A 23758-nucleotide genomic window follows, 5' to 3' on the forward strand; every position below is an offset into this window, starting at 1 on the left:
GGGAAGGGGTCTTCCCTGCCACACTCAAAGAGGCAGTGGTTCGTCCCATCCTCAAAAAGCCCACCCTGGATCCAGACTCCCTTAATAACTATCATCCAGTCTCCAACCTTCGCTTTATAGCGAAGGTTATTGAGTCTGTGCTGGCACAGCAGCTCTCACAGTTCCTGGAGGAAACTGACTACCTAGACCCGTACCAATCAGGTTTCAGGCGTGGTTACAGCACGGAAACGGCATTGGTCACCCTAATAAATGATCTCTGGCGGGCCAGGGATGGGGGTTATTCCTCCATCCTGGTCCTTCTTGACCTCTCAGCGGCTTTCGATACCATCGACCATGGTATCCTACTGTGTCGACTCGTGGGGTTGGGGGTGGGAGGCACCATTTTACGGTATTTCTCCTCCTACCTCTCAGGCCGCTTGCAGTTTGTGTGGACGGGGGGAGAGAGATCCACCCCGAGGCCCCTCACTTGTGGGGTGCCTCAGGGGTCGGTTCTCTCCCCTCTGCTCTTTAACATCTACATGAAGCCACTGGGTGAGATCATTCATGGTTTCGGGGTGAGGTACCATCAATATGCTGATGACACTCAGCTTTACATCTCCACCCCGGATCACCCTGGGGATGCCCTTTCTGTGATGTCCCGCTGCCTGGAAGCGGTACGGGCCTGGATGGGAAGAAACAGACTCAGACTCAACCCATCCAAGACTGAGTGGCTGTGGATACCGGCATCTCTTGATCTAGTGGTGCCGTCACTAGTGATGGGAGGGGAGATCCTTACTCCCTCAGAAAGGATCCGCAATCTGGAGGTTCTCCTGGATTCACAGCTATCCCTAGAAGATCATTTGACGGCTGTGACCAGGGGGGCCTTCGCACAGGTACACCTTGTGCGCCAGTTGCACCCTTTCCTAGATCGGGATACCCTTGCCATGGTCACTCATGCCCTTGTTACGTCTCGGTTGGACTACTGTAACACCCTCTACATGGGGCTGCCCTTGGGATGCACCCGGAGACTACAGTTAGTCCAGAATGCAGCCGTGCAGGTTGTTACAGGGGCTTCTCGGTACTCCCATGTGACACCTCTCCTGCACAAGCTGCACTGGCTGCCGGTGGCTCTTCGGGTTCGTTTCAAGGTGCTGGTGCTCACCTATAAAGCCCTACATGGCTTAGGCCCGGGGTATCTGCAGGATCATCTCCTGCCTTCCTCCCACCGTCCAGTGCGCTCACACAGAGTGGGCCTCCTCAGGGTGCCATCAGCCAGACAATGTTGGCTGGTGGCCCCCAGGGGGAGAGCGTTCTCTGTGGGAGTGCCGACCCTCTGGAATGGGCTGCCCACCGGCCTCAGGACAGCCCTGGACCTCCTCTCCTTCCGTCGTGAATTGAAGATGTGGCTTTTTCACCAAATGGGCTGAATCCGTAGGGGTGACTTCAAACAATTTTAATAATTTTTAATTGATTTTAATTTAATTTTAAACTGATTTTAATTGTTTATTTAATTCTTTGTTTTGTTTTTGTAAGCCGCCCTGAGTCCTACGGGAGAAGGGCGACATATAAATTACATAAATAAATAATAAATAAATAAATAAATATATTTAAGAGACATATGCTGAATTTTTTAGGAAAAAGTGGGGAAAACAAAACCAAGAATTGATTTCAATGACTGAGTATGAAGTGATGTGATGGAGTGACAAGGGATGCCATCCATAAACTGACTGTGATCTGCATCCTTCTCATTCTTGAAGCAGAGAAATATGTTATTTTGAAAGTTGCCCACATCTTTTATGAGGTAAAAAAAACCACTACAAAAAATATATTTGCAGCATAAATACAATCACCTGTATTTTATTTCATATTTATTTTGAGAACAGAGACATGGCTCAATGTATTCTGGACAATTGGAAGGAAGGGAAGGTTCACTTTTTTATTAGAACTAGTTTTTAAGGCCTTAATTTACTACACATTTCTCATATTCCATTTTAATTCAGCAGAGAAATAACTTGATCAGCTCATTAATCCTGAAATAAACATATTTTTTCCTACCATTTCATATAAAAATAACTTTAATCTTACCATGTCAGAGATCTTATTAATATCCTTTCTTTAGAAGCACAAGATTTAAGTTTTGTTGTTTTTTTCTTGCTAATAGTAAGGTCAGCTTCATATAGAATAATTTTTATAGAGATTACTTTTGTGAAGGAAAGCTGTGAGTACGTACATAGGTGGCAGTATGTACACACAAGCTTTCCATTCATGCACACAACAATTTAATATGTAATTTTCCTACACAGAACAGGTATCTGTCAGGAAAAAGTCTACATTAAAAATATCCCATAATTCACAATACATAAATTTAAACCATTCTACACATTACAAAATAAAAATAGCAGTAATCTACATGTGGGTTATTTTATATGCTTTTTCTAATCACAGAGGAAGAGCTAATTTGTTTTGATTAAAGGCACCAGGCTAGAAACCAGGAGATTGAGTTCTAATCCTGCCTTCTGCATGAAAGCAACTCTAAGCCCTAGGAAGAAGGAAAAGGTAAATCACTCCTGAAAAATGTTGCCGAAGACTTCTCCATCTAATCACCAGGAGTCCAGACTAAAAAAAAAAAAATTCCTGAAAAAGTTCTGATGTTTTCTCCAGATTTGCTACAGTTGAGATGGAAAAATTGTAAAACAGAACCATGTGTTAACAAATATAATACTGTCTGCAGGCGCAGGTATTCCACCTCACCAAATTTGCTGTGTAGAATTTGGGAGAGTACTTACTTACTGTATGCCTTATTTACATGCAGGTAAAAGTAGAAGAGTAGAAAGCAGTTGTACAAACCCACCCCTACTCATTAAGAATTCCACTACCTTTGTTTCTATTGTGTAGAATGGCTCAGTTTTAAGGAATCTTTCTGAAATTAGGCCTCACTAGCACAGTCTTTATTTCACAGAAAGGAACAGTTTTGGCACTGATTTTTTTAAAAAGTTTACAAATATAAAAGTTCTTAAGAATTATAGTCAGTTTAATAGATTTTCTCTTCATTTCCACCATTTTAGCCAAGGTCATTAAGACCTTATTACAGCATGTAAAGTATTGCTCCAAATTTATTTATGATGTACTGCTAACTAAATTTAACTGGTTTGTTCCTCCTGAAAACCCAAGGGAACAAAGGCATCAACTTTAAGATTTTATTGCTGGTGAATTTAAAAAGTTTTCTTCATCCAACAGAAATAACACACACATATTATGCTTTTACAATCCTGGGCATTTACATTTTATATTAATATTTCGATTATTATTCACACAGACATCAATATTTTGGATTAAGCTGGCTGTTTAGTCATTGATAATTTTATATGGCAAATTCTGCTGTGAAAGTATGAAAAGAAACTCATTTGGAAAAATTGACTATTTTGGTAGGAAGGATACCGGTAATTTATTAATTTTATGAACTTGAAATAAACAAACCCAGTGGCCAGTTGTGAAAACTCCACATAAACTATTGGGCATAGGGATGGAATTATGCCTCATTATGAGTGTTGATGCAACATGGTACATGTTTATACCAATAGGCACCTGCTTGTCAATTTTGTAATCTGTTTTATAATATCAAGATTTGATAGATCAAAAATGACTCACATAACATATTACACATGAAATAAATATACCTTATGGCAGCTTGCTGCCTCATCTATATGTATGGTTATTTCTTAAACTAAGAAACCCCAAAAACAAGATGCTAGGTTTCAATGGAACATTGATCCCATTCATTGTGACAACTTTATAATAGCACCACTGGGGGGGTAGGATTAGCAGATCATAGCAAAATGCATAGACTTAATGATCCTGGTAAATTACACAGTCAATACTGTACTGGTATTTATTTAAGGTTACAAAGCAAATGAAAAATCATTTTTTTAGTGTTCTCTAAAATTTCTTCAGTGGAGTCCATAGCTATCTTGCAAAAGATTTTTCACCTCATAATAACTCAGAGTTTACAAATTAAAATTTGTGCAACTGTTATTTCCTGAATGAGTAACAGTAAGCAACCATCATAAGACTACAGCAAAAGGACTTTCAGATTGATTCCATGGTAGGATCTGGAGTCTTTTCCTTAAGTTATACAATACTTACCAATCAGCTTGGCCTCCATAGATTTGTAAAACCATTGACATGTTATTTCCTGTCCTTTCTAAATGTTTTGTTTTGTATTCATATCAAGTTTCTTTACAGATTATTGGTCCATTCATTCTCTATTGGCTAAAGAAAAAAGGAATGTCTGACATTTACTATCTTAGTAATTTTTGCTCTGCTTTATCGCAGTGTCATGTAGTAATACTTTTTTAGTGACTAATTGGCAGTCCTTTGTGGCTCCTATTGCAAATATTCAACAAATGCAAAGAACATTTGGAAAAATCTAGAAACATTGCCATAATATGAGCCTCAGTTACACAGTTTACAGTTAAGATTTAAATTCATTTACCCAGAATTTCTAGATACTAGTTTAGTAGAAAATCTGGTTCTTGATAGCCAAAAAGGTTAAAATCTCCTTCAAAGCGGGCATAAAGGCGCTTTATGTCTCTCTTGCTTATGCCTGAAAAATAGTGTTCCACTTTTGTTTTGTTATATATCGTTATGCCTGGAGGAATTGTAGGATAAGATACCAGATGATCAATTCCTGCTTCCTTTAAGATGTATGGTGCATCTTCCTCCAAAGTTTCATGATGTCCAATTACGCTATATGTTATTTCACAGGGGGCACATAGTTCAACATAGGTTACCCAATGAATTATATGATCTCCAAATTGTATATCTAACCATCGATGATTTGGATCACCTAGGTAGCGCACAAAGTCCTCAAACTGCAGTCCTTTAGTCTCAGTGCGATTCTTTCTATATTTTCGAATAATTCCAGGAGCAATTTCATGTCTATACCAAGGTTCAAATCTAGGATTGTGGACAAATTTATCCTTAAATGCAGAAATAAGCCTCTCAAAAGGATCTCTTACGATGAAGAACTTGAAATATAGTTTCAATCTAAATGGAAAATATAAACGAAAATAATTGTGGATAATATTTTAAAATTTACTAAAAATTCAGTTTACAACATACTGATTTGCCCATATTCCTCTCTTAATGACTGTAGTAGCAAATGATGTACAATTGAGGCATCACATAGTTAGAGACTTTACAAACAGGTTAATTCAGGAGCCTGAATAGCTCAACAGACAGAGCTCTGTAATTTAACACCAGCTGTCTGCAATTAAAGTAAGATCGAATCCCGCAGGCTCAAGGTTGACTTAGCCTTCCATCCTTTCTAAGGTAGATAAATTGAGGACCCAGTTTGTGGGGGCAATAAGCTTTGTATAAATATACAAAAGTATGAAGGCTATTGCTTAACGCATTGTAAGCCGCCCTGAGTCTCCGGAGAAGGGCGGCATATAAATCAAATTAAAAAAAAAAAGGTACTTGTTAGGGAAATTTTAAAAGAATATTTTTATTTTGCCGTTAAGCATTTTTGCACACTATCCAACTGAGAAATCTGCAAAAATTAAGATCTTTTATTGCTTCCAGTTACGTTCATCTAATGACAGGATAGTATTATAGAACAGATGGTCCTCCCTTAATGATGTAATTGGGACTGGCAACTCATGACCATGTTGACTTAATAAGCACAGTTTCAGCAGTTCCAATTGCTTTCATTAGATAACTCCCACGTGGTTGCAGCATCCCGCGGCCATTTGCGGCTTCCTGCCAGCTTCTCCATTGACTTTCCTTGGTGGAAGTTAGCAATGAAAGTTACAAATGCTGTGATCATTGGAATTGCAAGCTGGTCGCCAAGTACTCCAATCATGATCACATGACCGTGGGACACTGCGATGACCATGAGTATGATGCACAGTTGTAAATCCCTTTATTCATCATTACCATAACTTTGAATGGTCAATGAAAAAAGACTATTGTAATTGGTTCCCAGACTGATAAAAACTGCTAGCTTTTCCATTTTAAATAAAAGATCTACCTCCTTGCAGGATTACAGGAAGGATCTTAGAAAGAAAATTGAGGAGTTTGTGTCTATCATGCAGGTATCTATTGGTACTAAATGCAGAATGTTGAAATTCTTACAACACTATCCTTTTCTTCTCAATAAATCTTGTTAAAGAGAGCTTCTTGAGAATATTGTTTTGAAAGAATCAAGGCACTGTTTGGCCACTGTTAGTTAGGCAATGGCCAAAGAATCTGACAGGAATCTGTCAGCAGGATTTACTCAATGTTGTATGTCTTGTAAATCTGTTCCAAGAAGTGCACAATAAACTTCTAATCACTGAACAGAAATCTGTTCACTTAATGTGGAATGCACCTGCTAAAATGGCTGGCTATTTCAAAAAAATAGCAAAAAATAAAGATAGAGATGAAATCAAATCAAATCAAATCAAATTATACAAATAGAGTCCTTAAAAGTCTATTTAAAGAGATGACAATGTCAACATATATTTTTTCTTCTAGTCCTGCTCCTAAGACTATACAGGTAATCCTTGCTTATTTGATGGCTTCATTTAGCGACTATTTACAATTATGACAGTGATAAAGAAGCAACTTTATGATCAATCCTCACATTTATGATCTTACTAGTCCCATTTGTAGCAACTAAACAAGGATTTCTTGTACTCAAATTATTTTTTCAGAATTATAACTTATTTTTAAAGATGCAAATGCTATCAAGGCCACTTATGAATAACATTTATTATCAAGATTAAGAATTATTATTTTTAAAAAATGAAGTAGTAACTGTAACCATCACTTGGTTTGTTTTCACAGAACTATTGCTTGTAAAGGTGTCTTTTTTGTGTGTAGTCAACTCCGTCCTTGCTTCCACATGATTTCTTAGAAATCCCAAAGCAGTACTTTACAGCTATACTCTCTCTTCTAAAGTCAAGATGCGACATGCAAAAATAACAAATGGAATTTTATAGAAAACTGGTCTTTACTACAATTTTAATGCTTTTTATATAACTGTGAGCCTATACAGGGACAACACAGATCATCATCCAAAGCTGTAATACAGGTAGTCCTAGATTTACAACAGCACTGAAAAAAGTGACTTATGACAATGTTTCACACCTATGTTCCAAGAAGTGCACAATCAACTTCTATCACTGAACAGAAATTATGACCCACTGAACTTATGATCCTTGCAGCATTCCCATAGTCAAGTGATTTACATTCAGATGCTCGACAACTGGTATCATATTTATGACGGTTGCGGTGTCCTGGGATCATATGATCCCCATTTGCAACCTTCTGACAAGCAAAGTCAATGGGGATTCGCTTAATAACTGTGTTACTAACTTAACAACTATAATGATTCACTTAACAACTGTGGCAAGAAAAATTGTAAAATGGGACAAAACTCATTAACAAATTTCTCACTTAGCAACATAAATTCTGGGCTCAAATTGCGGTTGTAAGTCAAGGACTACCTGTAAAATCTTTTTTGATTATTGCCTCTATTTAAGAGTCTATGGGAGTGGGCAGCTATAATACATTTAAATAAATAATCATAAACTGCACAAATGATCAAAAATGAGATTTTCATAATGGAAAGAGTTTTCAAAGACACATTAAAATACTACTTACCTTTTTTTAATTTCAGAATCACTGAAGGAAGATAAGCGTGGAAGACCATTCTTCTCATGGTCATGTACAATGTTTTCAGGGATCTCATCGATGGAAGGAAAAGCTCCTGAGGAAATAAGTTAGAACTTGCTCTTACAATGGCACCTTTCAGTCCATTCCCATTATGATCTACACTAGTGGCTGTCATGATTATTTATTTGTTATTAGGTAAAAAGGTAAAGACAAATCAGGCTTTGGTGACTTCATGAAAATGTAGTCATCAAGTACTTATGAAATACCTTTCTACTTTACGGTCCAGTCTCCATGTCCTGATATTATTATTAAGTTCTCATCTTCCTACAATCCAGGCCTGAACCCCAAATTGCTCTTTAAAAAATGGAAAGCTCAATGAATTGTTTTCATCACAAGTCTCCATGTAACTGTGTTGCGACAATCTAGGGTTTCTGTTCAAAGACTCCTGGAGTCTGCATATTGGAGTAATTAATCCCTTTCAGCTGTCAGCATGCCAGATTATAACATTCTATGTGTGGAAGGTATTTTATCTGACCAATTGCTGAATCTGGAACTGCAACAGCTGGATCCAAAAATACACTGGTCAGTTGTACTAGTTTTTTTAGATGTGGGCAGAAAGCTAGATTCCTAATTCTGACATGTGATTAGCCACTTCCCTGATTTCATACTACCCACAGAGTTAATTTATTTTATTTATTTTATTCAATTTATATCCCGCCCTTCTCCTAGTGGACTCAGGGCAGTGCACAGCCAGAACTAAAACACATATCAATACAAAATTTAAAATTATTAAAAGAATTAAATAACTGTGGCCCAAAAAAATGTAAAACATTGAAAACTAAAACCCATCTAACAATTTAAAAGCTAAAAAAGACTAAAAGGGGGGGAGGGGTTTCACGCCAGCCCTGCTTGATGGAAAAGAAAAGTTTTTAGGGCACGGCGAAAAACCCGGAGATCCGAAATCCTTCGTATCTCGGGGGGCAAATCGTTCCAGAGGGCAGGAGCGGCCACAGAGAAGGCCCTCACCCTGCGGGTCGCCAGCCGACATTGCCTGGCTGACGGCACCCTGAGGAGTCCCTCTCTGTGGGAGCGTACTGGTCGGTGGGAGGCTATCGGCGGCAGAAGGCGGTCCTGCAAATACCCAGGTCCCATGCCATGGAGTGCTTTAAAGGTGGTAACCAACACCTTGAAGCGCACCCGGAAGATCACTGGAAGCCAATGCAGCTCACGCAGGAGAGGTGTCACATGGGAGCGCCCCGTCGCTCCCGTAATCTCCCGGCTGCATTCTGCACCAGTTGGAGCCTCCGGGTGCTCCTCAAGGGGAGCCCCATGTAGAGAGCATTGCAGTAGTCCAGGCGGGAAGTGACGAGCGCCTGAGTGACTGTGCGTAAGGAGTCCCGATCCAGAAAGGGACGCAACTGGCGAATCAGGCGGACCTGATAAAAAGTCCCCCTGGCCACGGCCGTCATATGCTCTTCTAAAGACAGCCGTGCATCCAGGAGGACACCCAAGTTGCGAGCCCTATCCGTGGGGGCCAATAACTCGCCCCCAATAGCCAGCGATGGCACCAGCTGGCTATATCGGGATGCTGGAAGCCACAGCCACTCGGTCTTGGAAGGGTTGAGTCGAAGCCTGTTACTCCCCATCCAGGTCCGCACGGCCTCCAGGCACCGGGACATCACTTCAAGGGCATTGTTGGGATGGAGTTATGGGAGTTACGTGTAACTTTCCATTACAGCCTTATACCTGAAAAATATATAAGCCAGAGTATAAGCATGCAGATAGTTTAGCAAGTTTGGCCTGTCCTTAAGCCAAAATCTAATATTGTAGAAATCTGTTTGTACACTAGGACTTTCTTTTCCTTTACTTGTAATAACAGATCTCTTGTCATCCTATCTGCTCCAAAGGGTCTCCAACTTTTAAGACAGACTCTGAGTGGACCTATTTAGGTCCATTGTCAGAAAGAATTCCATCAACAGAAGACCTTAATTACAATATTTTAATTATAGCCCCTGAAGTCAAATTATTCAAAGCAATATTGTCTTTCACATAATATCCACATGAAATGGAGCTGATTTTATAATGTAGTAGAGTTGAATCTGTCTCACTGCCTACTTTGTTTTATATTAAAATCAAAGGTGCTACTAAAATAAATTGGATAGCTCAACAGACTAAAAGCCTGTTATTAACATTCAGCTGTATGCAATTATTGCAAGTTCGAATCTCCCCAGGCTCATGGTTGACTCAGCCTTCCATCCTTTCTAAGGTAGGTAAATTGAGGACCCAGTTTGTGGGGGCAATAAGCTGACTTTGTATAAAAGATACAAAGTATGAAGGCTATTGCTTAACGCATTGTAAGCCGCCCTGAGTCTCCGGAGAAGGGCGGCATATAAATCTAATTTAAAAAAAATAAAAAAATTAAAATTTTATTACTCTGTTTTATAGTGGTTTCTTGGTGTTTGTTATTTTTACAAACTATTTTATCTTTTTATTATAATTTGCCCTGAACTAAATGCTACCAATAATTCAAAATGGATTCAATGAAAATGTGATAACAGATAAAGCAGACACCCATCTATATCTATATCTTTGTCTGTCTGAGGTAGATGTGCTACTGTTCATGTGATTTAAAATAAAATCGAACAAACATTCTACAAGAAAAAAGTGTATATATTCCCTAAAGATGGTGTTAGGTTCAAGTAATAAACTTAATTGCTCAATTCTAAAAAAATGGATATACACATTTAAACTATTGATTTTTATTAATTTCAGCCATGGAGACCATTATTTTCCAGTAGAGATTAAAATATGGAAATAAATTGCAAACATTTTTGCAATCATCCTTTTCTTCCTCCCTTATCTCAAAGCTGCATTTTGATAAAATTTTATGTCATGAAGCATTCTGGGATCCTGAGAGCTTTAAATTAAAAATTTAAATTTAAGGTACCTGTGATGCCTTAGTTGTCTAACTTTAAAAGGTTAGCATAATTTCTCCTTTATTATTCCCAGCACACAATCAATTCACAAAACAACCAGGACAGGAAGTCTATTATATATGTAAAGTTCTTTGGGTGGGCAATAACACATCTAAGCAGAACAGCTAGAACTGGGCTAGGATATTGGAAGCAACTTTCAAGCAAAATATAAGATGCCAAAAATAAAAATGTATTCCACTGAATCATATTATTTTTATATTTTGCTGTTAGAAATTTTTGAAATCTTTTTTTTGCAAACACACATTTGAGACTTTAAAAGTTAACTAAATACCATTTAAAACAATCAAGACTTTCTTCCACTGAGTATTGCCAACTTTTGGAGTTTGACAGAAGAGGATCTTGTGCTTGTCACATACAAAAATTCGGTCCAAAACAAATTTGGAAACAGTAGTATGGGTGAGGTTTTTCAGAGATGCATCTTGGCAGACATTCCTGAGTAGTTCAAGCCTCTCTATATGGACCAGGCCTTCATGTACAAGGTCTTCAGATAGACCTTTTCCTATTGTCTTGATATGAAAATGGATTGGGATGGCAGAAGAGAAGAACAAAAATTATTTTGCATTTCAATGTTCAACTCATACAAGAAAATTTAGCATTTCAAATGTATTCAGGTAGTCCTTGACTTACATCCATTTGTTTACTGACCTTTCAAAATTACAACGGCACTGAAAAAAGTGACTTAGGACCATTTTCACACGATCTTTGTAGCATCCTCATGGTCACATGATTTAAAATTTAGATGCTTGGCAACTGGCATGTATTTATGACAGTTGCAGTGTCCCAGGGTCATGTGATCACATTTTGCAACCATCTGATAAGCAAAATCAATTAGGAAGTCAGATTAATTTAACAACTGTTACTAACTTAACCATAGCAGTAATTCATTTAACTGTAGCAAGAAAGGTTGCAAAATGGGGCAAAACTCACTTAACAACTGTCTTGCTTAGAAATTTTGGGCTCAATTGTGGTCGTAAATTGAGGACTACCTGTACAAGGTTTCTAAAGGTCAGTATCGCAGTATTACTCTCTTTTGAAATAGCCGTTTCAGTCAAGCTGATGCAAAGTAATTTGATTTCAGCAGTAAGGAAACAAAATCAAATTTTAGAAATTGAATTTACAAATAAATGGGGAACACAAACAAAACAATATTCTAACTGTGGACTAAAATGAATGAATATTTTTTTTGACCATAGAAAGAAAAAGGAAGATGGTGTTCACTTTACTGATTAAAAATAAAAAGTATGCAAAAATGTTGCACAGTGGTAGTGTTTAAATTTTAAAATTTAAATGAAAAACTGAAGTACAATTTAGAAACTTACAGAACTTCTAAATGTGTTCTAAAAGCTGGTACAGAAAGTGGTACTCCAGATTATTGTTATTATAATCTGTTATTATGTTCAACAGATTCCCAGATAAATATACTTAGGAATGTATCCCCAATTATATACAAAAATATAAAATATTGTTGTTTTAAAATATGAATATAACCAAATAATGTAACAAAATTTTAATTCATAAAACAATACCAAAATAGTTTTTAAAAATAAAACTCCGCAATTCCTGGACAATAAAGCAAGAGAAAATTGCTTTTGAACAGAAGGCAGTACAGATGGCTACAGTGATGCTTTGCTCATAAATCTCTATACTATTGGGTTGACTGATTAGAAGAACCAGTTACAATATAACACAATGAAATATGACATAGAGAACTCTGCAACTATACAATTTATTTAGCCTTTCAACCTGTCCCTTAATATACCTGAAACTGTCCCGGCAGCCTCTTCTCTTTTGTTATGTGATCTTTTCCTTCAGTTATAGTTGTTGGTATTACTGGCTCTTGCTTGGCACCATGAACTAGATGAAGAAAACAAAACAACTGAACAAAAGCAAACTTTTTTTCCTTCGTACTGCATAAATGATTTGATTGATCACAACTATATAATTATAATTAAATCACACTTCAAATCAGGCTGTAATTCAAGATTTTAAACAGAATACAGATTATTTAAAAAAACAAGTTACATGATTTGGCAAACCTTAGTGTAATGACCTCTGTAAACCAGATTCTCCAAACTTGTCACCTACATGCATTGAGACAATACAGTACTCCCCATCTTCTCAGACAGTTATGTTTGTGCTGTTTCTTAAACCAAATCTGAAAAGATGTCATTTTTACCTCAAGGACTGAATTTTAGACTAGGGAGGAGCATAAAAAAGGGAAATCTCACAAAATCATGTAAGTGTTGCAAAGTTGATTGGAAGATTGGTATAGTGTTTCTAATGAATTAAGACCATTCTCCTAGTCTGTGAAAGGGAACAGGGATAGAAGTCTCTACAGCAGTGATGGCTAACCTTTTTGCCATGGTGTGCCAGGAGAGCAGGGGTGGGGGAGATTCGTGCGTGTGTGCCCACACCCATAATTCTATGCGTCCTGCACATGCACGCGCAACCTCCCTTTCCCCCCCCCTCCAGCTTCTGGCATGCAATGGCCTGGTAGGCTGGTTTTTCTTTCTTACCTGGCTCCAGATCCTCTCTATGCATCTGGGAAGGCAAAAACAGCCTTTCCCATTCACTCGGAGGCCCTCCGGAGGCCTGAAATGACCCATTTCCGAACTCCGGGTGGGACAGGAAGTGATATTTTTTGCTGTCCCCAGCCTCTAGAGCAGTGGTTCTCAACCTTCCTAATGCCGCAACCCTTTAATACAGTTCCTCATGTTGTGGTGACCCCCAACTAGGGGTGGGTTCTAAATTTTTTTACTACCGGTTCTGTGGGCGTGGCTTACTTTGTGGGCGTGGCTTGGAGGTCATGTGACTGGGTGGGTGTGGCTAGCTGGTTATGTGACCGGGTGGCCATGGCTATGTGTATAGGGACTACTCAGAGGGCTGAAAAAAGTCATTTCTGACAGGTCCTCGCACTTTTGACTGGTCCTCACACTTATGACCATCCTCACATTTATGCCCGTGCAGCATTCTTAACAACCATGTCACTCATTCCACAACTGCTTCTCTTCACCATGGTGACAAGATAGGGCAAAAACGTAAAATGTGAGGACACTCGTAAGTTCGAGGACTGGTCAAAAGTGCGAAGACCAGTCAAAAATAATTTTTTCAGCCCTCTGAGTAGTCCATATGCACAAAAGGACTACCCAGAGGGCTGAAAAAAGTGATTTCTGACAGGTCCTCGCACTTTTGACCGGTCTTCGCACTTATGACTGGTCATTGTTTATGCCCATTGTAGCATTCTTAACAACCATGTCACTCATTTCACAACTGCTTCTCTTCACCATGGTGAAAAGATAGGGCAAAAACGTAAAATGTGAGGACAGTCGTATGTTCGAGGACTGGTCAAAAGTGCGAGAACCAGTCAGAAATAACTTTTTCAGCCCTCTGAGTAGTCCATATGCATAAAAGGATACAGCAGGGTTGAAGGAAGGGAAGGGAAATTAGAGTAGGAAGGAGGGTAAGAGAGGGAGTAAGAGAGGAGGAGGAGGAGAAAGGAAGAGGAAGTAGGGAGGAGAAGAAGAGGGAGAGGAAGAGAAAGTAAGAAGGAAAGAAAAGAGAGAGGTGGTAGGTTTGAGGAGAAAGATTGCTGTACAATAAAAAAGATGAAAGGGAAGAAAGCCAACCCCAAACAAATATAAAGATATTAAGATAAAGAATGAATTGTTAAACTTTAAAGAATAAAAGAGAACAAATATGAATAAATAACAATAATTAGAAACACACATACAAACATACAATGTATTTTCTTTGAACAGAGTATTTGGCCGGTTCACAAATTTAAACAGTGTTTAGTCATTTCAATTAAATTTACAATTTCTATATTTCCTTTTTGCCATATTTATTCCTCATCTATTTTTTGTAAAAAACCAATATTACCCTTCATCCTCATCTCTAATCTTAATCAAATTCAATTTTTCCCTTCTATTCTATATTATACCCCTTCCCATTGTCATCTATTTTTATATCCATCCTCACATTGGTTAATTATGTAATATTACAGTTGTTTAATACAAATTCAACATTTTAATATAAATCAATTAGTTATATAACTACCTTTTTTGTATATTAATCAATATGAACATGAATATTCCAATTATTTCCATGCAATCCAATTTCTTACAAATCAATTAATTTTATTTACCAATAATAATAAACCAAATAATTTCCCCCATATATTCCTGCAAACCACAACTTAACCATTTCTGCTTTCAGAAATATACAATTAATAGTATCTCAATTATTACAATTCCCTAGTTAAATAGAGCTTTTTTTCTTTTGTGTTTTAAAATCTTGAACTCTCCTCTTTTCCCCTAAATTTCCCATTGTTTGCACCTACCTTTTTTGGTGAGGAAAAAGAAAAGAAATCTGCCTGCCTAATTTTCAAAAGTTGCAGCAATAGCAAAGCCAACAGCCTGCTTTACTTTCAGTTTCCTTTTTCAGCATAGCTAGGGGGGGAAAAATCAGCACTCTTTGCAAGCAAGCAGCAGAGCCCTGAGCAAAACAGCTGAGAGCAAATCAGCTGAGAGTCGGGAGCCCATCTAATCAAGGGCTAATTAGCCTATGCTGAAGCTCCGCAGGCCAATAAAATTACAAAAAAACACCAAACCATTTGTTAAATTGCTGGCTCGCCCGCCCCTCACCCACCACTATTTATTGGCAATAAATTGGCAATAAATAGTGGTGCGGAGGGGCGGGGCAAGAATTTAAACAGTTTTTTTTCCTCTAGCCATCAGCTGGGACTCAGGAGGCAGCAATAGATTTGGAGTGGGCGGGGTAAGCAAACGGCCGGCGATCCAACAGAGCAGAGAGTGAGGGTGAGTGAAGGCATGGGGGGGGCGAGAGAGGGCTTTGGCGACCCCTGTGAAATGGCCGTTCGACCCCCAAAGGGGTCGCAACCCCCAGGTTGAGAACCGCTGCTCTAGAGGCCTCTCTAGGAGTCTCTGGAGGCTGGGTACAGCAAAAAATGGGAGTTGGGAAATGGGCCCTTTCAGGCCTCCGGAGGGCCTCCCAGGGAATGAGAAAGGCTGTTTTCGCCCTTCCCAGATAAAGAGAGAGATCTGGAGCCAGGTAAGAAAGAAAAACGGGCTTCCCCACCCACCCCCTAGGCCTTCCGGAGGCAGGAAACAGCCTGTTTCCCTACTTCTGGTGGGCCCAGAAGACCCAAAAATCAGCTGGTTGGCGCACGCGTGCACGCCAGAGCTGAGCTGGCATGCCCACTGATATGGCTACATGTGCCACCTGTGGCAACCGTGTTATAGGTTCGCCGTCACGGATCTACGGTAATAGAACTAAGCAAAAACCTTCCCTACAGGACAGGACATAACTGCTCAAGTATTATAGGTTAAATTGAAAAGGAACAATACATAAAATACTCAGATATGTCAAAATCAGTATCTGTACCTTTCTATATAAAATTAAAATTCTATCAAATCTTTGTTTCACTTTCATTTTCCTAGATAGACAGAAAAAGCCAAGAAAAAATGGGAATCACCTACATTAAGTATTTCACTGTTGCAACTCACAGGCAAGCTGCATAATCATTTAGATTTATTTTGAAGTCAACATAATGAAAATATGAATGGGTAAGAAAAAACAAAACTAGAAGATCTATTTAAATTCTCTCACTTTGTTTTGGACACAAAAATTGTTCAGCGATTACTTGCATTAATAAGAATAAAATTGGATCAACTTACCATCAGGATCTTTGAAGGTCAATGTGATGAACTTGCTAGCAACCATGAACATGAATATTACCCAAAAGCATGCAGCTAACAGCAGCCACCGGTGGTGCATGATGTCAGAAATGAGCCATGTAACTTCTGTTAGTTTCTGCTTTTTAAAAGCCACAAAAATAAATTAATGTGTACCTTTTTGTTTATTTTATGAGCATTCTCTGCAAGTAACAAAAGATCTGAAATACAGAATACACTAGTAAGGGGTCTAACAGCACAGCCTTTAAACTACCTATGGTAAACTACCTTCCTGTTGTACTATTATTTTTGCTGAAAAGAGAAATCCATTTAGTTGCCCTAAATTTCAGTATGTTCTCATCTATATTGAGAATTAAAGAAATACTCCTATATAACAAAGCAAAGTGTGAATGCAAAAAAAAAAAAAAAAGCAGGTTAGAGATTTTAATGTATTTTTGCATGGATAGAAGAAAAATGAGGTTCCCCTTCATTGTTACTAAGTTTACTGCGTAACCATTCAGATTTAGCAATATTATTTGTCATCCTGAACATATCTGAATAGGTTGATTTTAAAAATGAGAATTTATTTATAACTATGCTGGAGAAAGAGAGGCTTTAGCAATAATATCAAAGGTTATAGAATTAGACTTCAAGTGCTACTGAGCTCAGTAAGCAAGGATAGTTGATGAGGCATCTTGATATAAAAAAATAATTCACTAAACTTATTTTTCTAATTTTCTCAAAATTAAAGGATAATTTTGCAGTTGATTTCAAAACTTTCCCCCCAATATCAGGTAATTTAGTAAATACATACAGATGTGCTGTGTTTCTAGGAAAGAATCAATCTTCTTATGAATAAATCAGTTTTTAATGAGTCCTATCAACACTGCTGTTTACACCATGCTCACTCACAACAGATTTGTAAAAGACAATAGCACATAATTTACTTGCCAGAATCAAGAAGCCCAATTACCATGCAATCATATATTACTCAGAATAAGCTCAATGGGATTCTGCTCAATGACGTGTATATACAACAGCATACTCCCTCTTTGATAACATAATATCACAATGCAGCTGTGGATTCTCATATATTATTATATGTGATTTATAACAGAATACATTTTACTATAGGTGGATGGACATGTTACTTTGCTTTTTCACATAAAACCTCTAAAACTGCTTAAACACTTGATGTATTTGGTAGAAGTTACAGAAATTCTTTGGGGAAATTGTGCACATTTCTTTGCAGTGACTGTGTAGTACCCACTGCTTTTGTCCTCAAGTATCAATCCTTAGCTCTTTCAAACCTATCAGGTGATAGAAGATGGCTTGTATGGGTTGATTATTCTTCACAAAGGCTCCATCATATGGGAAAAGACCGCTGGGAAGGAATTAGTTCAGGATGCCTCCAGACTGCCAGGGTCAAGCACAGCGGTGAAATTCAAATTTTTTTACTACCGGTTCTGTGGGCGTGGTGTGGCTTGGTGGGCATGACAGGGGAAGGATACTGCAAAATCTCCATTCCCTCCCCACTCCAGGAGAAGAATACTGCAAAATCCCTATTCCCTTCCCACTCCTGGGGGGAAGGATATTGCAAAATCTCCATTCCCACCCCACTCTGGGGCCAGCCAGAGGTGGTATTTGCCAGTTCTCCAAATTACTCAAAATTTCTGCTACTGGCTCTCCAGAACTTGTCAGAACCTGCTGGATTTCACCCCTGGTCAGGGGTGAAATAGGAGGAGGTGTTCAAACCTGGCCAGAACTGCTCAGCTGTGCCAGGGTAGCTGCCTCAGAAAATGCAGCAGGCCTGAAATAAAGCAGGGAGGAATATGGGGACTGAGGGGATTGGAGTGAAGCCAACACAAAGCCGATAGTGATCCCTGAGATAGACAGTTCATTTAATTAATTTATTTGATTATTTCTTTCTTTGCTTGTTTAATTAAATTATTAATTTATTTGCGACTCTGGGTGGTTTACAGTATTAACAGTATTAAAATAAAAAAAGACAAAGTATTTCTAAAACAATAAAAATGGAAATTACAATCAAAAATAGAATTATAGTTAAAAGATGGGGACGAAGGGAGCAGGATGCATAGGGGGAGGTGGGATTCACAACCTGTTGTGCTTCCTGTTGGGTCTCCCAGGACATCTAGAAGTACCACGTCTTCAGGCTCTTATAGAAGTTCAAAAGGGTGGGGCCTATCTCACTGCAGGAGATCAGAGGTTCGAAAAGGCAGGTGCCACGGCAGAGACCCATCTCCTGGACCCCGCCAGCCAGTATTCCTTGTCTGACAGGGCCTGCAGCATGCCTCCTCTGCTGACATAGGTGTGGGGTGCATATATTACATTGACCTCAGCATAAGACAAAATTGAGTACCAGTATTTTATTAAAAATTTGGCTTAATTATGTATATGAATTTTATATAATAATTACCATTATTTTACTATCCACTGATATTAATTAATCTAATATGGGCAAGGAAAAGACAATTGAAATTAATATACAGGTAGTCCTCGACTTATGACCACAATTGAGTCCAAAATTTCTGTTAAGAGAGACATTTAAGTGAGTTTTATCCCATTTTATGACCTTTCTTGCCACAGTTGTTAAGTTAATCACTGCAGTTGATAAGTTAGTAACCCAGTTGTTAAGTGAATTTGGCTTCCTCATTGACTTTGCTTGTCAGAAGGTCGCAAGATGTGATCACATGACCTTGGGATATAGCAATGGTCATAAGTATGAGTCAGTTGCCAAGCATCTGAATTTTGATCACATAATCATAGAGGTGCTACAAAAGTTGTTAAGTGTGAAAAACGGTCATAAGTCACTTTTTTCAGTTCTGTTGTAACTTTGAATGGTTACTAAATAAACTGTTGTAAATCGAGGACTAACTTGACTTATAACTAGTGGCTTAGCAACTGCTGGAAGTCACAACAGCCCCTCCCCCCTCAAAAAAGGATACTTATGATCCCATTCCAAATTTCTGTTAGCTGGTCACATAATCATATTTTGGGAGACCATCAACTGAACAATATTTACAGCAATTTCAAGCACCCTGTGGTCACACGATTATGATTTACAAAGTTTTTGCTGAAAATCATCATTTGTTTCCAGTTTTCAGCAAAAATGCCTCATAACAAACAATAGGCTTGTGCAATGACTGTGGTGTTTGCTTAATGTCTGCTGCAAAAAAGATCATAAAATTGTGTTGGTCGTATGATGACTCACACTATAACCTTCATGGCTTATGACTGTTAATTGGCAGGCTTCATGATAGTTGTAAGTCAAGGACTACCTGTAAAAAGATTCTTGGCTTTGACCTAAAGACCAAATTGTATTTTCATTTGGAGGGAAGTATTTTGATGCAAAGGAAGAGGTTCTCCTTCATTGCAGAACTTCCAGCTCCTCTCCTGTTCTAGGGACTGATTAAACAAAAATTAATATGCTCTCTACACCTGCTTTATGGCATCAGGAAACTCCCATGTGGCTCACAGCTCAGCAGTCTCAATACCAGATTTTGACAAATGCCTAAATCTATGGGTCTAGACATCTATCAAAATTTTCCTAGCCCACATTTGGGAGCAGAACAGGTGGACTTTTTTCCTGCCGAATAGTGAAATTTTCAGGGAATGTGGAAAATAAAATAAAGCAAATATATCAGTCACTTTTCCTAATTTGCCCTACAGTAAATCCCCATTAATTTGAAATAGGCAGCTGTATAAATTTAATTAATTTATTAATAAATAATTATAACAATACTCATGAGGGCTATGTAACATATATAAGCCCTGAGGAAAATGCTTGTTACACACTCATGAGAAAGAACCTAATAAATCGTAAGTGAGGAACTGGGATTAGACCTAGCACCTCTACACCAGTGGTGGGTTGCCCCCAGTCCGCACCGGTTCTATAGAACCGGTAGTAAAACTGGTGGGAGGCTCCGCCCACCAACCCCGACGTCTTCTGCGCATGTGCAGAAGAGCATGCGTGTGTGCGAGCGAAGCAAGGTGTGCGCGGCCCCATTGCAAACTGATAGTAAAGGTAAGTAGAACCCACCCCTGCTCTGCGCATTATTAGATAGTCTGTTCTTACAGCACTATAATATTGTTCTTGTGTTTTTATTTTTGTATAGAATTTATTTTATATTTTTCATGTGAGTCACCAATTTATTTTTAATTTTCCCAGAATGCAAAGTATATTTAATAAATATGGATATTCAACATATTTGGTGCCATTTTGGTAAATACTTTTTCATTGCAATTAGTACAGGCAAGTGTGATTTTTAAAGACAAATGATAAAAGTTCTATTTCTGGTAGATTTTGGATGCAAAATACATTTAAAAAATCAATGAAAAAGCATACCACTAATGTGGTTTTGATTGTGGTTCAGGGAACAATTAGCCTTTGGAACGTGCAATATCTATCACAAAAAGTTTTTCCTTTTTTTTTTTTTAATCAACCAATTTTTGGACAAAACTGCCAAAACTGCCATTTAATTTATTTCATAGATTCTTGGAGTGTGTAATCAAAATACATGAAACACTAACATTAATAGAAATACTAATATTGTACTCTTACTTCAATCACAAGTAACAAAGCTCTGAATATCCTAGCAAATAAGCCAAGAAAAATTGGTAGACTATTATTTTTTTCAAGTTATTTTCACTCAGAATCAAGTGATGTTCTTATTTTATCTCTGTGTCAAGGTCAAGTTGATTGTGTTAGAAAGCTAGATTAACACTAGATATTGAGCAAAAGAACAAGAGATTGTGGCATTTCAAAACAACAATTTTACTACAGTATATGCGCATATACACCAGTGATTTGGGACAAACTTTCAGACTTTGATAATTTCATAATTATTAGATAATCTCATCATCTAGGGGAGAGAAAACCACACAGAAAAATAAGAAATATATGTCAATAAATATGCTGTCAATTGCCTATTTTTATCATTAAAAATAACTTATTTACAGAACTTACTGATCTACTCTGCCAACTCCTAGCAGAGTATAACTCCCTAATGTAATCGATAAAAAATAACTAAAAATATTCCTATGAAACTATGAGTTCCAAGTAAAACTTTAACAGAATTCCAATCTTTTCACCAAAGGCAAGCTTCATAAAAAACAGTAGTGAAGTGTCTTATCCAACATTGGGGTGGCGATATAGTATTCCAGAGGAGAGAGCAGTGTCTGAACAGGAACATTTCTGTAGTTCCTGATGGTGATAATCTCTACTCATGGGGACGTGTAACTAGTTTCTCCTACTGAATCATATGGGGTGGGCAGACTTTACAGGGAAAAAGCAGCTTAAATCAGGAATGTCTTTAAATTTGACAATCAGCACTCTGAATTGTACCCAGCATCTTACTGTTAATTTCTGCATTCCATTTCCTCAGAATTGTTATGTGGTTGGCTTGAAGTATATCATCAACATCTGAGCTGCTGCAATCTGGGCCAGCTGTAGTTTTCAATGTTCCTTGAGGCAGATCCATGTATAGTGTATTGAACCAGTCCAACTGAGAGGTGACCAAGGCACAAGTGACACAGAGTTAATGCCTGCCTGCTTTCCCAGACAATTGCTGCTTAAGATGGAGTTACTATATATATAAAGGCCCTCTTTCCCACAGCTGCCACCTGCTCTTTGAGATCTTCAAATTGTGAACAACTGGGAAGCACAACCCTGTTCAGACTAATTTCATGTCGAATAGGAATAAGGATCATATCAAGTCCTACAGTAATCATCAATGGAAGGGTCCATTGCTCAACTTTGCCCTCACAACTGCCTCTATCCCTTCAGGAATGAGAACTATGTAATATAACACTCCCCATTCCTGATGCTTAGAGAATGACAGAATGATAACAAGAAGGTATTGAAAGCTGCTGAAATCAAGTAGGATCAGAATGATCACTTTCCTGTCTCACCAGAAATCACTGATAAGGAGAACAATGCCTTTTCTATGCTGAGCCAAAAGTGAAATGGGTCCAGATAATCTGCTTCTCCAGGGATTTCAAGTTCAGGGCAAAAACCTGCTGTATAACTTGCCCCAAAAGAAGCTGGAGATTGATAATAATTATCAGTTGAGTGATGGCTTCCGGAGGAGGCATGCTACCCCTTTTTCAAAGAAAATGTTTAATTCCTTCTCTGAAGGATAGATTTACTACCATTCTGATTCAGCTTTCTGTCATCTCCCTGGAGGCCTTTATTAACTAGGAGGGTTGTACACTATAGGGAGCTGATACAGGTAAGCAGGCAGTCCTTACTTACTGATTGCCTCATTTAGAGACCATTCAAAATTACAATGGTGTAAAAAAAAAAACCCTGCAGCTTTGTGACCAATTCTCACATTTATAATTGTCACTGTGTTCCACAGTCACATGATTATTATTTGTGTGCTTCCTAAGTGGATTCCGACAAGCAAAATTAATGGAGAATGTGGAAGTAACATTACAAGTTGTGGGTTGCAATTGTGTCTCTAAGCAAAATTTACTTGTACTACAGAGGACCCTCTACACAAGATTCACAGTATCAAACTCATAACTTTGCAAGATGAGACTTCATCTTCTCTGGACCCAATTAGCTGACCAATTTGAGCACTTTACAGCAACTGTATTTAATTAACAAATTGTTTAATCTGTAATTTCCCAATATTGAATATGCCCTTTTTCACAATTATAGCACACTGAGTGTGGGAGACTGAAGATTTCTTTCCTGAGCAATTCAGCCAGTTTTGGATTTCAGGACGAATGTAAAACATTTGTAGAAAAGGACAAATCTGATAGTTAACTATCTGACGCTACCTATTTGGTTAGTTTACGGTTCAATGGCAAATCCAGAAAATGGGTCAATTCAATCAGGTAAAAACACAATTTGTCAATAGTTAATTAAGTGTTCCAAAATAATAAACCAGCTTACATTTGGACTGCATATTTAGGCAATGACACTTATGTAAGAAATGGACATAGTTTCTTCAATGCGCTTTAAATTCAAGAATCAGTTACGTTCTCTCTGAACCACAAAGGTTTTCATCTTGCTTAAACCCAGACCATTGGTGGTTCACTGTATTACGGGTACTCGGAAAACTAGGTTGAGAAAGCAATGATTGAGTCCACAGTAGGTAAACCGGTGATGCAAAGACACGGATGTTTGGTGTTAACTGCCCACTCCCAGGCGACTTAACAACCTCTCATTATGCCCGCCACCAGTTCCCCCCTGCTGCATACGGAGAAGCCAATACTTACTCCCGAGGACGTGTCAAACGAGCCAATCCCTGTGCTGTTCAGATGGTGAATGATAGCGAATTAGTTACCTTAAGAATTAAGAGCTGTCTCCTTAAGAGATTGCATTGTGGGAGATGTAGAGAGAGATTGCATTATGGGAAATGTGGTTCATGACATCTGTGTGTCTGATTGGCCACTGAGGCT

The 23758-nt window shown here is 38.2% G+C and overlaps 1 protein-coding gene across 4 annotated transcripts; it reads right to left on the bottom strand.

The window, feature by feature from the left end:
• Positions 1-1807: 1807 nt before the first annotated feature.
• On the bottom strand, positions 1808-23690 carry CHST10 (carbohydrate sulfotransferase 10). Of its 4 annotated transcripts, none has more exons than XM_060686635.2 (7): positions 23576-23666; positions 21705-21852; positions 16331-16469; positions 12394-12488; positions 10906-11140; positions 7627-7732; positions 1808-5025 (listed from the first exon to the last, which is right to left on the bottom strand). In XM_060686635.2, exons 2-7 carry the CDS (start codon positions 21717-21719, stop codon positions 4488-4490), a joined length of 1128 nt encoding a protein of 375 aa, XP_060542618.1. In that variant the 5' UTR covers positions 21720-21852; positions 23576-23666; the 3' UTR covers positions 1808-4487. The 4 variants fall into 4 exon arrangements, with proteins under 4 accessions (XP_060542618.1, XP_034287178.1, XP_060542619.1 ...); XM_034431287.3 differs by having other exon boundaries at positions 16331-16466; positions 23576-23663; XM_060686636.2 differs by lacking the exon at positions 21705-21852 and having other exon boundaries at positions 23576-23690.
• Between the last annotated feature and the right edge of the window lie 68 nt (positions 23691-23758).

The sequence above is a fragment of the Pantherophis guttatus genome, chromosome 5 (genome assembly GCF_059756535.1).
Source record: "Pantherophis guttatus breed Tessera chromosome 5, ASM5975653v1, whole genome shotgun sequence".
NCBI classification, from domain to species: domain Eukaryota; kingdom Metazoa; phylum Chordata; class Lepidosauria; order Squamata; family Colubridae; genus Pantherophis; species Pantherophis guttatus.